General features: G+C 37.4%; 1 protein-coding gene across 1 annotated transcript in view; it reads left to right on the plus strand.

The window, feature by feature from the left end:
• Positions 1-13,960, plus strand: part of NUP205 (nucleoporin 205) — a 66,774-nt gene that overhangs the window by 25,588 nt on the left and 27,226 nt on the right. The window contains exons 15-24 of the mRNA XM_023737144.1: positions 876-975; positions 1,328-1,465; positions 3,798-3,987; positions 5,470-5,590; positions 7,768-7,849; positions 8,140-8,304; positions 8,645-8,769; positions 11,413-11,527; positions 13,025-13,174; positions 13,755-13,826. Coding sequence (XP_023592912.1) covers positions 876-975; positions 1,328-1,465; positions 3,798-3,987; positions 5,470-5,590; positions 7,768-7,849; positions 8,140-8,304; positions 8,645-8,769; positions 11,413-11,527; positions 13,025-13,174; positions 13,755-13,826 — 1,258 coding nt within the window. The remainder of the gene's footprint in view (positions 1-875; positions 976-1,327; positions 1,466-3,797; positions 3,988-5,469; positions 5,591-7,767; positions 7,850-8,139; positions 8,305-8,644; positions 8,770-11,412; positions 11,528-13,024; positions 13,175-13,754; positions 13,827-13,960) is intronic.

Raw genomic sequence — 13,960 nt, forward strand, 5'->3', positions numbered from 1 at the left:
GGAATAATTAAAAAAAATAATAATAGTTAAAAAACATCTAGTAATCTCAATTCCCCGACTCATCCTTGATGAAAATTATGTACAGTGGAAATAATGATTTTAAAATAATAATGGAAAAAACCACCCTGTACTCAGTTACCCAACCCAGCCGTATTAAAAGTCTATGCAAGGGGTTTTTTAAAACAGGTTTTAATTTTACCGCATGGACAGATTTATGTTTTTTCCTTTGGCATAAATATTTTTCCTTCTTGTTACATAGCTTTTGAAAACCTTTTTAACAAAGAGGTGATAATGTGGTCATCTGGGGCACACCGACCAGTTGGTTGTGTCTGCTTCACACTTTTGGTGAGAACTACGGGATGAGCCCTGCTCTGGGAATTCAAGGACCTGGGCTCAACTTCCAGCCCGTTTGCTGGTGAGCGTTATGGCCTTGGGTAAATCACTGACTGCTCTGAGCTTCACTTGCTTTCCCTGTAAAACAAGGGTAGTCAGGCTAGATGATGATCACGTCCTTTCCAGCTGGATTCTTAGAGAAAAAGTGAAATATTTCATACTTTGGAGAACCACCCAAGTCTGATGTTGTTTAATTATAAATTAAATCTAACTAGGTACTAAGTGCTTTAGATTTGTCATTGAAGCCCAAATACCTGCTGTAGAAATGTTCAAGAGCAATGCTTTTAAAAATATTTTACCTTGAAAAATTAGCTAATTCAATATCCTGTAGCCAAAAAATATATATACTTATCATTTAGTATAAATTGCTGAAGTAGACGAGGGACTTCACTCATTTTCTGGAGAAAAAAGCGGAAGGGATGAAAAACCTGGCAAGACTTGGACAGTTATATCATTATTGAAATATTTGTGTTTTTCTGTAGTGGGAAGTTGCTGAGGTTGTTTTGGAGGTGTTTTATAAATTGCTCAGAGATTATGAGCCTCAACTTGAAGATTTTGTAGACCAGTTTGTGGAACTGCAAGGTAATTTAATTCTATCATTTTCAAATAAAGTGTCATCTATTTAGAATATTTGGAATTAAAGTTCATCTTTTTTGTTACATTGTCTTAATTGTTTCTGTCAAGAGAAAATAAAACTAAATGTTACTGAATGAAAGACTAAGGACACTGCCTTACAGATTCTTTAAGGAGTTAGCGTATAATAGGTGACTGTGTGTGCAGATCAGCCCTATGGGAATTGCTACTGCATATATATGATTTGTGTCTAAATCAAAACTTGCCTTCATCTGTTAAGATGCTCATACATTTCATGTAAGTCAAGAGTATGACAAAAATATGAATTCACCATCTCTTGGATGTGTTGTGTTCTATTTAGGAGAAGAAATCATAGCCTACAAGCCCCCTGGATTTAGTCTGATGTATCATCTTCTGAATGAGTCACCGATGTTGGAGCTGGCCCTTAGTTTACTGGAAGAAGGAGTTAAGCAGCTTGACACCTATGCCCCTTTCCCTGGTATGTGCCGGAATGTCTTTACGTCTTGTAGACAGTTTTGATAATTTCATCTTTTGTAAACTGAATGGTTGAAGTAGATCATCTCTGAAGTTCTCTTCCACGGTGAGATTTTCTCTGTATCTACAGTGGTGGTTCAGTGAGTCACACAGTGACAATGGAAATGAAAATAGACTGAAGTACAGAACCTCTCATTGGCGCCGTCTCTCACTGCAGGGTCTTTTGTAGGCTATTATAATTATCTTTCTATCATTTCTGCGATGCCTAACTTTAAATTTAAATGACTTTTTTTGTTTTTCTGTGTAGTATTTGTAAAATCTCTCACTAATATATAGTAAGTATTTCACTGATACATACATAGTATGCCTGATACATAGTAAGTGTTTGATACTTTTTATTTAATATTATTCTTATCGCTACTAATTACTAACGTTTATTGAGTGCTTACTGTGTGTCTTAGTCATCTGGGGCTGCTATAACAGAAATACCACAAGTGGATGGCTTTAACAAACATAAGTTTATTCTCTCACAGTCTAGTAGGCTACAAGTCCAAATTCAGGGCATCAGCTCCAGAGGAAGGCTTTCTGTCTCTATTGGCTCTGGCGGAAGGTCCTTGTCATCAATCTTCCCCTGGTCTAGGAGCTTCTCTGCGCAGGAACCTCGGGTCCAAAGGACACGCTCTGTTCCTAGCGTTACTTTCTTGGTGGTATGAGGTCCCCCCACACTGCTTTGTTCCCTTTCCTTTTATCTCTTGTAAGATAAAAGGTGGTGCAGGCCACGCCCCAGGGAAACTCCCTTTACATTGGATCAGGGATGTGACCTGAATAAGGGTGTAACATCCCACCCTAATCCTCTTTAATGTAATCGAATCTTGCCTTATCAACCACAGGCAGAGATTAGGATTTACAGCACATAGGGAAATCACATCAGATGACAAAACGGTAGACAGTCATACAATACTGGGAATCATGACCTAGCCAAGTTGAGAGACGTTTTTGGGGGACTCAATTCAATCCATGACACTATGCATCTGGCTCTTTTAGAAGCACATTGCATGTATTAACTCAGTCTGCACAAAAACCCTGTGTGGTAGATGTTACTATTTCCACTTCACAGATAAGGCAACTGATGCAAAAATGGTTATACATCTTTCCCTAGGAAGTACCAGAGCTGTGATTTGAACTTAGGCAGCTTGGCTCCGGAGCCCAGGCTTTTTACCACCATGCTATGTTGCCTGCTCTTAAGGTGGCTGTGCTCTACAACAAAGAGTCCCTGATGGAGCAGGAGAAAGGTGGGGTGCAGAACTCAAATCCTAGTAAGAAGACCAGACTTAATGGTCTGACTGAGACTGGAGGAACCCTGGAAAGCATGGCCCCTGGATTCTCTATCAGCCCAGAAATAAAACAATTTCTGAGGCCAACTCTTCAGACGGGGATTGGACTGGACTGTGGGACATAAAGTGATACTTGTGAGGAGTGTGCCATTTAGCTCGAGTAGATACAAGAGACTAAATTGGCAGCTTCTGTCCGGAGGTGAGATGGGAAGGCAGAGAGGGTTAGGAGCTGGTTGAATGGACATGGGGAATCAGGTAGAAAGGAGGAGTGTGCTGTCACAGTATGGGGAGAGCAATTAGGGTCACATAACAATGTATATATAAATTTTGTATGGGAGATTAACTTGAAATGTAAACTTCATTTAAACTATAACAATAAAAAAAATTAAAAAAGGTGGCTGTGCTCTAAATGAGAAAAGACACATCATAAACACATGAATTGTAACTGTGGAATCAGAATGTACAGATAAGAAGTTGGAAAGAATTGGGCTAAAATTTTAAATTTGAACGGAGCGATTATAGACGATCCGTGTTTATATTTTTTGTTCTTTACTTCCCAAATTTTCCTCGGTAAGTGTGTATACTCTAAGTCGGAACTTCTTGTCCTCAGCACCTTTGGCATTTTGGGCTGAATAACCCTTTGTTGTGAGTGCTGTCCTGTGCATCATAGGCCTCTACCTGCTAGATGCCAGCAGCACTTCCCCAGTTGTGACAACGGAGTGTCTCCAGACTTAGCCATGTCCCCTGAGGGACAAAATTGCCCCTGGTTAAGAACTAGTGCTTTAAATAATCAGAGAAGAAATACAGGGGAAATGGCTCGAGCAGCCATCTCATAAAAGTAATCTGGATCACAAAAATAACCTTTGTGAAGTTCGTGGTGAAAGTTTGAAAAAACTGAGAGCCTTTTGAATGTAGAACGTGTCCTTTATCTTGTTTCCCTAAGAGTTGACTATGAGTTTCTAAGATTATATAGGACTTTCTCATTTCATTTTCGGTTTATAGGGAAGAAACACCTGGAGAAAGCAGTTCAGCATTGCCTAGCACTTCTCAATCTTACTCTGCAAAAGGAAAACCTCTTTATGGACCTTCTAAGAGAGAGTCAACTGGCTCTGATAGTCTCTCCTTTAGAACAGCTATTACAGGGAATCAATCCCAGAACTAAGAAGGCAGATAATGTGGTGAACATTGCCAGGTAAGGTGCATCTGTAGGTAGAGAAATGATCAGATGGGCATTCTAGCTTTGACTTCCAGATCTGGTACATTCCCTGATGTATTTATTCCTGCCTTTTTTTTTTTGGAGGGGGGAGGTGGGCCTCATTCTTTTCTTGTCTTATCTAGCCCCTCTGATTTTAATTACTGTGAACCTTACCATTTCTTTTCTTCTTCCTATTTATTTTATGCCCTAAAAATGTCCGAGACTAACATAACATCATCTTAAAATTGTCTTGTCTCCTGCAGGGAAATTGGATGTTTGGATGATAGAGATAGGAAGTAAACTTTTCACTATGTAGATCCTTTAATATTTTTCAATTTTGTACCATGGGAATATATTACTTATCCAAACTAAATTAACAAGGTGAATGGTTAATGAATAAATAAAACAAAACATAGTAATCATTTTTTCTTTACAAAAGAAGAGTCACAGATTAATTAGTAAGATGGTTCAGTCATCGCATTTCTCTATCAGTCATATATTTGCAGATTGAGAAGGAATCTATTTTTTCAGTAGTAAAGACTCAAAAATATCCCCAAGTTGCTTGATAACAGATTTAGCTTATAATTTGGCTGTAATCTTGTTCAAATAGTTAGAGATTTGTAATGTACGAAGGAGCCCAGGTGATGCAGTTGTTAAGTGCTCAGCTGCTAACAGAAAAGTCGGAAGTGCGAACCCACCAGCCACTCTGTGAGAGAAAGATGTGGCAGTCTGCTTCCATAAAGATTACAGCCTTGGATACCCTATGGGGCAGTTCTCCTTGGTCCTCTAGGGTTGCTAGGAGGCAGAATTGACTTCACGGCAATGGGTTTAACATACGAAGGATTCATTTTACCTTTGTTTGTAATAGTAAAAAACTGGAATTTATATTTAATTGTAAAAAAATTGGAATTGATCTAATAGTTCAGTAGAAAATGGCTAAGTAAATTATGAAATATTATATAGCCACTACAGTTCTTATTTTAAAGAGTTTTCAATAATTTGATAAGATGGTCTTCAGACATTAAGTAACAAAACAGAGCATGCGAATGAGTTAGAAGTGACTCTCTCTGGATTGTGTGCTTGATGTTAATTTCTTCTTAATGCTTTCCCATGCTTCCAAGTTTTCTATAATGAACATACTTATGTAATAAAATTATTAGAATATTTATCTGTATGTAAACTTACAGGGAAAATTAAAACATTGTCCAATGAGTTTAGATTTATTGCTTGTTGTTTAGTCTGGTATATGGTTTGGGAGTTATCCACTGAATCAAGGATTCCCGACTAATGGGGGAGCTGAAATGCAGGCAGCGCTGCTGTGCTGTGGCTGCATCTCCCTGAAGGAGAACTGTGTTCTAATTCACCCAACAGTGCCGTCTGGACCAGGGGAAGCCCTGGTTCTAAGTGTTCTTTATTGTGAGTAGTCAGAACCCACTAAGTTTCATCATATTGTCCCTCAAATGTTTTCTTCTTTTGAAGATACCTCTATCATGGCAATACTAATCCGGAGCTGGCTTTTGAAAGTGCCAAGATCCTCTGCTGTATCTCTTGCAACTCTAATATTCAGATAAAGCTGGTCGGAGATTTCACACATGACCAGGTAACTGATTTTGCTGTTGTCGTTGTCATTTTTTGGTGCATTGTGTGTACAAAGTCGTGGTGTCTATGGAGGAATCATAATTCTTGTTTGTGGAAAAGTAGTAAGTAAGTTTATGTACTGGACTGTGACTTGTATTTGAGGATAATACTATTTACAGTGAGAAGTGTGCATGTGGCTGTCTAGCCTAATGGGACTGCTGCTACTCTAAGCACATTAAAGTGATTGGGTTGGTAGGTGCAGCTTCTGTTTGTGTTTTACTGTCTGCTTCCCCTCCATCATTTGCCTCTGTTCCAAGAGGGCTTCTGCACTTCTGAAAGTGTTTCACTGTTGTGAGTTATCTGTTTTTGTGGTTTTCTTGTGATCTGCACCTGTGTCAGTTCGTTTGATACTACACTGTAGAGTGTTTTTTTTCTTACAATGCTACATCTAGGATCTGTTTTTAAAAAATGTGTTAACTCAAAGGGTTTTCAGGTAAAAATCTTGATCTTTTGAACTTCATAACTTTACAGAAGGCTAGATTATGTGAAATGTGGCAAAAACTTGCTCCCATCTCTCTTGCCCTTTTCCAACCCATTCTTCACAGAGGAGTCATTTTTTTTCTTTCTTTCTCTTTTCTTATTGTGCTTTAGGTGAAAGTTTACAGCTCAAGTTAATTTCTCATACAAAAATTTATACGCATATTGTTTTGTGCCATTAGTTGCAATCCCCACAATGTGACATCACACTCCCCCTTGCCACCCTAGTTCCATGTCCATTCGACCAATTCCTGTCCCTTCCTGCCTTCTCATCCTGCTTTTGGACAGGAGTTGCCCATTTGGTCTTGTATATCTGATTGAACTAAGAAGCACATTCCTCAGGTGTATTATTTTTTGTTTTATGGTCCTGTCTACCCTTTGTCTGAAGAGTAGGTTTCAGGAATGGTTTCAGTTCTGGGTTAACAGTGCATCCAGGGGCCATAGTTTTGGGGGCGTAGAGTGTTTTTAAGTATTCTTTTTATTCAGTTTATAATAGTTACGTTTCTTTTCACTGAATAGCTACAATTGGGAATTCTGTTTGTTTTTCCCTCATTATAGACATTTATCCCATTGTGTCGGTATGTTGAGCACTGGTGGTGCAGTGGTTAAGCACTTGGCTGCTAACCAAAAGGTCAGCAGTTTGAACCCACCAGCTGCTTTGCGGGAGGAAGATGTGGCATTGACTTCCATAAAGATTACAGCCTTGGAAACCCTATGGGGTGGTTCTACTCTGTCCTACAGGGTTACTATGTTTTTTTTTTTTTTTGGTTTATGTTGGAAATCACGGCTTTGGCTAGTGGAAAGATCTTATTATTTACTCCTTCACAGTGTTTTAAAACTGGGACTGTTGTGGCATTTTGGATGGGACAGTTCTTCATTTTGTGTGTAAGTGACCCTCACATTGTAGGACTCTTAACAGCCCTGGTCCCCTGCTTACTATGTGTCAGTAGTAACTTCCCATCAGAATGCCCCCGTGTTCTTCCAAGTGCCCCCTGAGTGGTGGCACCTTCCAGGTTGAGAGCCACTATTATAATAATACATATATGTCTAATCTGTGGCTTTTGAATGAGCATCATGAAATTACCCAAGAAACCCAGTGATACCTATGATCATTGGATATCGAAGACAAAGATTTTCAGTTTGCTGACATTCATTTTAGTGTAAATTATTATTACCAATTTTAACATTCTACTAGACTTCTAAAGAATATGAGGAGTACCCAGTCTCAGCCCAGAAATATAAAACTGGTGGTAAGACCTTTCTAAAGAGCGACGATGGGAATTTCATCTTGTGTGTTAGTCAAGAGCTCATAGCGTTGAGTAGCTACTGAAGAGGTCACGACACAGCAATTTAATGTTATTTTTAAAGTAGTTTAATTCTTTGGGAAGGAAAGTTAAGGAGGCAAGTTCTGAAACCAATAAAGGTTTTGAAGTCTTTGTTTCTTTAATTATTTCTATAGAGAACTAACTTAAGGCAATTTAAGGAATTGATTTTTCTATGAATTATAAAACAAATAACTAAAACTGAAATACTTTATCTGGAGCAGATTTGCCTTTTCTTTTTACAGATGAATGTTTATAAACATTACACCATATTTATCATAGTTTCTCTAATATTTAGAAAGTTTTTATAATTTGTCATTTTCTATTTTTATGATTTCAGAGTGTAAGTCAGAAGCTGATGGCTGGATTTGTGGAGTGTTTGGATAGTGAAGATACAGAAGAATTTGTACGTCTAGAAGAGGGTATGCCTTAGATTAACACGCATATGTTTTACTTTGTATAAATACTTGTTGTAAGGGAAAAAACTCGAAACCGTTAACTACCTAGTGGTGATGTAAGAAAAATGGAGAATTTGCTAGAATAAATGTATAAGGCTTTTGGGAGACCTTGTCGAACAAATCTGAAACTAATATAATGGCTAATCAGGTAAATTGAAACTAAATAAAAAACATGGAATTTGAAATAAAAATTTTATATTTTAAAATTTAGCTTCTACTAACTTTTTTTATTGTTTTATGATTTCCAAATTAAGGATCGGAATCTGAAAAGAAATTGGCTGTGATCCATCATGAAACAAGGATCCACATCCTGCATCTTCTCATCACCTCCCTGGAGCGCAGTCCACCCAATCTTGCCCTCTACCTGTTGGGCTTTGAATTGAAGAAACCTGTCAGCACCACAAACCTGCAAGACCCAGGTATGGCCGTGAGACACACAGGCATGTATACATACACATTCCCATATTTGCATTTAAATGGTTGTTTATTGAATTCTGGGCTCATGGGATAATTTACTGAAAGAAGGAAATGAGTCATGAAAGATGATGTGATGGTCAGTCTTTAGGACTTAGATCAAGACTGGACAAAACGAACCTCAGACAATTAGTGTTTATTAATTTTCTGTATTAATATTTGAAAAGATGTTTATGGGAGAGAGTATGTTTACAGAATTTAACTTTTGTAAGGTAATTTAAGGTTTTTAATGCAGGCATTGTGGAAAAAAAAAAAAAAGCTGAATTTCCTTTTGATTATATGCAGGAGTGCTAGGTTGCCCTCGGACGTGCCTTCATGCCATCTTAAACATCTTGGAGAAAGGAACCGAGGGGAGAACCGGCCCAGTGGCAGTGAGAGAGTCTCCCCAACTCGCTGAGCTGTGTTACCAGGTAAACGCAAGACTGTGCCATGCAGGCGGAGTAGAAAAAGTTCAGTGGATGCTTGAGTACGCTGCGGGCATGAGTAGACTGAGTTGAAATGAGTTCGTTTAATAGTTTGAAGTACATTATTCACTTCTAGTGGCGTGGACATTTTCCCTTGTTATCCTCCTTTTTTCTTCTTGTAATTCTTTACTCTTCTGTCCTCTGGTGGTCCAAACAGCCCTTCACCGTAAGTACAGCAGCTAGGTCTTCCTGTGCATCCAAATCAACTCTTCCTCAGTGGGGAACAAACTTGATGTGCATTTGCGCTTCATGTTACAGAATTTGATCTATTTAGGTAGAAGCAATCAATAGGCTTAATCATCTCGGCAAAGGAGTTAGGCAGGTGAAGTGAGTGAGTGAAGCCAGGTGTAAGTCCAAAAGGGAATGGGGAGAGGGAGGGGGAGGAGAATCTGGCAAACTGGAGAGCGCACGCCCTGCTACTCAGCCCCTGCTAACCTTTACCCTTTCAGAACCCAGGCTGTGTTTTGCTAAGTCCTCTGATTTTTTTAAGGATCAGCTGGAAATCTGGATTTTTGTGACATTTTTTTCAATTTTTAAAACATTATACTCGCCAAACAAATCATGTCTGTACCAGGAACCTACCAGTTTATAACATATGCCCTACTGACGCAACAGTTAAGCGCTTGGCTGCTAACTGAAAGGTTGGTAGTTTGAACCCACCCAGTGGCTGTGTGAGAAAGACCTGGTGATCTGCTCCTGTAAAGATTACAGCCTAAAAAACCCTTATGGGGCCATTCTGTTCTGTCACGTGGGGTCGCTATGAGTCGGAATTGGCTAGACGGAACCTAACAACAACGTGACCTTGCTACTCAAAATGTGGTCCGTAGACCAGCATCTTCAGCATCACCTACTTGGGAGCTTGTTTGTGTGGAATCTCAGCCCCCACTCCTGACCTGCTGAATCAGAATCTGCATTGTGACAACAAGCACTGTTCTGTTTTTAATGAGTATTTTATACTTCACTCTGCTTCAAAAAGAACGTAAGCCACTAAGAAGAGCTTATTAGTTTAAATAAACTTGATTGTAGCAAAGGAAAGTATTTGGGCCTTTTGATACCTTCATTATCCTGTGATACAAGGCAGCTGGGTTAGGATGGTGAGACTGAGCCTTGTGCCTTTGCCCTTTTCTCTTTAATGATGGAGAATTTCCCTAACTGGTCTTCGGAGCTGGAAAGGATACAGGGCACCCCATAGCAATATGGCTGATAGTTCTTTCTCAGCTCACTTTTGGTGTCCTTTGCTCTCTAGCAGTATTACCTCTCCCACATCTTTGAGCATCTGTTCTATTTTCTTAACTTAACCTCTACTATGTGTAAGTGATTTGTTTTGTTTTGAGAAGTGTAGTATTAGCATATTAAGTTTTTATTTGTTCATAGAGTATTAATATCAAAGCTGTTTGGAAGAAGGGCCGGTATCTGCAACAAAATTGTCCGGTTTTTACCTCGTGTTCCCTTTTTCCTAGTGTCTGCATATTCTTTATTTGTACTCAGTGTACACAGTACTTTTCCCCACTTCTCTGTGTATTAACTTCCTCTGCTGTTACAATGTAAATTACAGTTAGGTTGTTCCCAGTTTTCTGCTCTGCTCTAGTGAACATCCTTAGTTACCTTTTCTTGTTTTATACATTTTTAAATAATATATTTCCAGGCGTGGGATTACCAGGTCAAAGGATATGAACAGTTTCATGACTTTAAATTTGAACTGGTAAATAACTATAGCAATTATATTAGGTATTAGTGATGCCAGTAATAGGTGAATCTACAGTGCCTGGGACGTGGAACGCATTTAATTAGGGAATCACCCATGAATGAAAGTTCTCACTGCCACTTTGCCAAGTATTGGGGTTTACTTTTTACAATTGAAAATTTTGCTGATTTGCAAGAGACAAAATTGTGCCTTAGAATTGCCTTAATTTTTTTTTATTACTGAACAAGATGGAGATTTTTCTTGACTTGTGGGCTATTTTTATTTTTTCTCATATGAAGTATCTTTGCCATTTTATCTATTTGGAACTTTATAATATTCACATTTGTAACAGAAGTATTTATGTATAACTATTTGTTTTCCTTATATTTGATATAAAAACTTTTTTCCCCCAAATGTATTGTTTTCTGTAAAGTTTTTATTTAGTTGTATGAGTTTATATTTGTTATATAATTGAATTTGTAGATCTTTTTTTTTTTGTAATTTCTTCAGTTGCTTTAATCCTGTAAGTTGTCATTCTCCTGAAATTGAGATAAAATAACTATGGTTCTTAGAAGTTAATTCTAAGTAATTTGCTACTAATAACAGTTAAAATGTTAAAACTAACTAATTATATGTGTATATGTGAATGAGTATGTTTTTAGAGAGATTTCAAGGTTAGTCCTATAATAATGTCATCAGCACTCTCAATTGTATTCCAATACATTCTTCTGAGTTGGGGGCCAGGGTCTGCTTATAATTCTGAACTTATATTTTACACATGTGTTTATCCATTTTTCTTGAGTTGTTGATGGATCTTAGTTTCCATTTAGTAGATCTAAGTTCCTATTTTGTTGTCTTAAAACACAAAAAAACTGATATGGGTGTTTTCTTATTTAATTATTTAGGTGATATATCAGTTATGTGCATGTTCTGAGACGTCTGGCCCTACTATGAGGTACTTGAGAACCAGCCAGGATTTTTTATTTTCTCAATTGCAACATCTACCTTTTTCTAACAGAGGTAGGACATTATTTTCCCTTATTATTATAACGGATTTGTAAGTCCAGTGCTGAGTGATTTCATCTATGCAGTACTTTGGGGAGCAGCTGTAGTGTTTGTGGAATTCGGGTTTCATTTGTGTCATTTTGTTGCTTTGTCACCTAGGGTCACTTTTTTGTTTGTGCTTGAGAATCCTGATGTTTTAACTGCTAGCACAGAATTATTTAAACATAGCCTGTCAAGGATGGCATTTGATTCTCTTACTAACAGATAACATTTGAAGATTGTGTTGAAGAGACAAGAAAATATATAAGAAAATTCTAGAAATGTAGATTCTCAAATGAAAATTTTACTTTTGTTTCTTGTGTATGTATTGAAGACAATTCAGGTTTTGAAATGAAAAGTAGAAAACTAATTATGGTGGAAATCATGTATAACTTAATTTATCGATGAGGCTAATACCATTATTCCAGGCTAACTATGCTTTATTGGGATTCTGTTTTGTGTAATTTTCTAATTGATTTTTAACAATTTTTAAATTGAGATTATAACCAGACAGTAGTGGCCTGTTGTGTTTTTTAAAAGTTCATTTTATAACATCTTTATGTTTAGGAAATCTAGGCTGACAGGCTTCAATAAATTCTCACTGCCAGTAACTATCAGCTTCCAGTTTACTTTTTAGAGTGATGGTGTGAGACCCTTGGACAGTGTCTAATGGCAAAATGTCTTTCACTTCATTTTCACAATGTGTGTTTTATTTTTAGTGCTGGGATTTTGTTTATATAAGAAATTTTTAGAAGCCCTCTTTTCTACCTAATTATAAAGAAGAACTAATATCTTACCTATTACGGTATCTGTCTTCTAAGAATCAGTCTTGCTTCGCCTGTTATTAGTAGTAGTATTGATATTAGTGTTATTTGGTGAATTTTATGTTTCTACTGTCACAAGTTAGAACTTGAAAGCCAGGCATATTAGAATAATATTGGATTCAAAAACTAATATACCAGTGATTTCCAACCCTAATTATATGTTAAACTAAATGTCTTTATCTTAAGACATATGACATTATCCAAATTAACACTAAGTTTATTTTAATTTTTCTTAATGCATTTATTTTGTGAAATTAAAATCAAACTGTATGATAAATTTTTTACAAGTATATATGTTTGATATATTTACTCGCTTTTCTAAAAGCATTAAGTTCTGTATTAATGCTAAAATCCAACAGACTCACGGATGTGTGCATCTGTGTGAAGTCATTCTGCTAATGAAAACTTGATTCTCTCTTTTTCTTTCCTTCATTTATTGTAGCTCATCTTTCACAGACTTATTTTTTTCCATTGCTATCTTTTTTGGGGGGGCGGTGGTAAGTTTTCTGTGATAGTTAGTATGTCCCTAAGTTTCATAAATTATTGACTAAGTTCAATGGGAAAATATCTGATTAGTTGTGGTATGTTAGGTCTGTTCTGATTTTGTGTTATTACTCTGGGAAACAAAACTTCTGCGCTTAACTTCCAGAATATGAAATCTCCATGCTGAACCAAATGTCATGGCTCATGAAGACTGCCTCAATAGAACTAAGGGTAACTTCTCTGAATCGGCAGCGGTCACATACCCAGAGGCTCCTTCACCTGTTACTGGATGACATGCCGGTGAAACCATACTCAGGTGAACATGTGACTCCTGCCTTTTGCTTTATGGTGCAACTGGCGGCCCATGTGCATGTGAGCGCAGATTTGAATCTCGTGCTTAGTAGGTGATTGTGGGCCAAAACAGTTCTCTCTGCCTTTAGGATAATTTCCTTAAAGTACAAGACTTCAATATCATCTCATGATTGTTACTTAATTATTGTTTTAAGCATCCACATTATGTCACAGTTATATACACAAAATGCTCAGTGGAGTTTGTCACACTGAGACAGCATGACCCAAGTGATTTCAATATGAATCACACATGCAAATTAAGCATAAGCTTTTTAAATCATCTTGTCGGCATTATTGGGTCTGGCCTCTTTTAGAGTTGTGATTATCCTCTTTGTAGTTGTGAAGTGGATTCCACGGGGATAGAAAGAATGTTGGTAGAAAGTGCTCATCAGTCTTTGCATTTTAATTATCCATTTGCAAAGAGCTCTTTGACCTAGAAACATTGACCTAGAAATAAAATGTCTTACGTTTGTTACTTCCGCATCAATGTAGCTTTAAGAATATGTTCTTCTTTTTCTGTTCTGTTATTTTTGATGCTCCGACAGATGGCGAAGGAGGAATAGAAGATGAAAATAGATCCGTCTCTGGGTTCCTTCACTTTGACACTGCTACAAAAGGTAAAGACTTTGAATTTGTAATGTTGTTAGGTGCTGTCCAGTCAGTTCCGTCTTCTAGCCACCTTATGTACAAAAAAACGAAACATTGCTCGGTCCTGCGCCATCCTCATAATCATTGCTAAGTTTGAGCCCAT

Source organism: Trichechus manatus, unplaced genomic scaffold (genome assembly GCF_000243295.1).
Source record: "Trichechus manatus latirostris isolate Lorelei unplaced genomic scaffold, TriManLat1.0 scaffold00097, whole genome shotgun sequence".
NCBI lineage: Eukaryota > Metazoa > Chordata > Mammalia > Sirenia > Trichechidae > Trichechus > Trichechus manatus.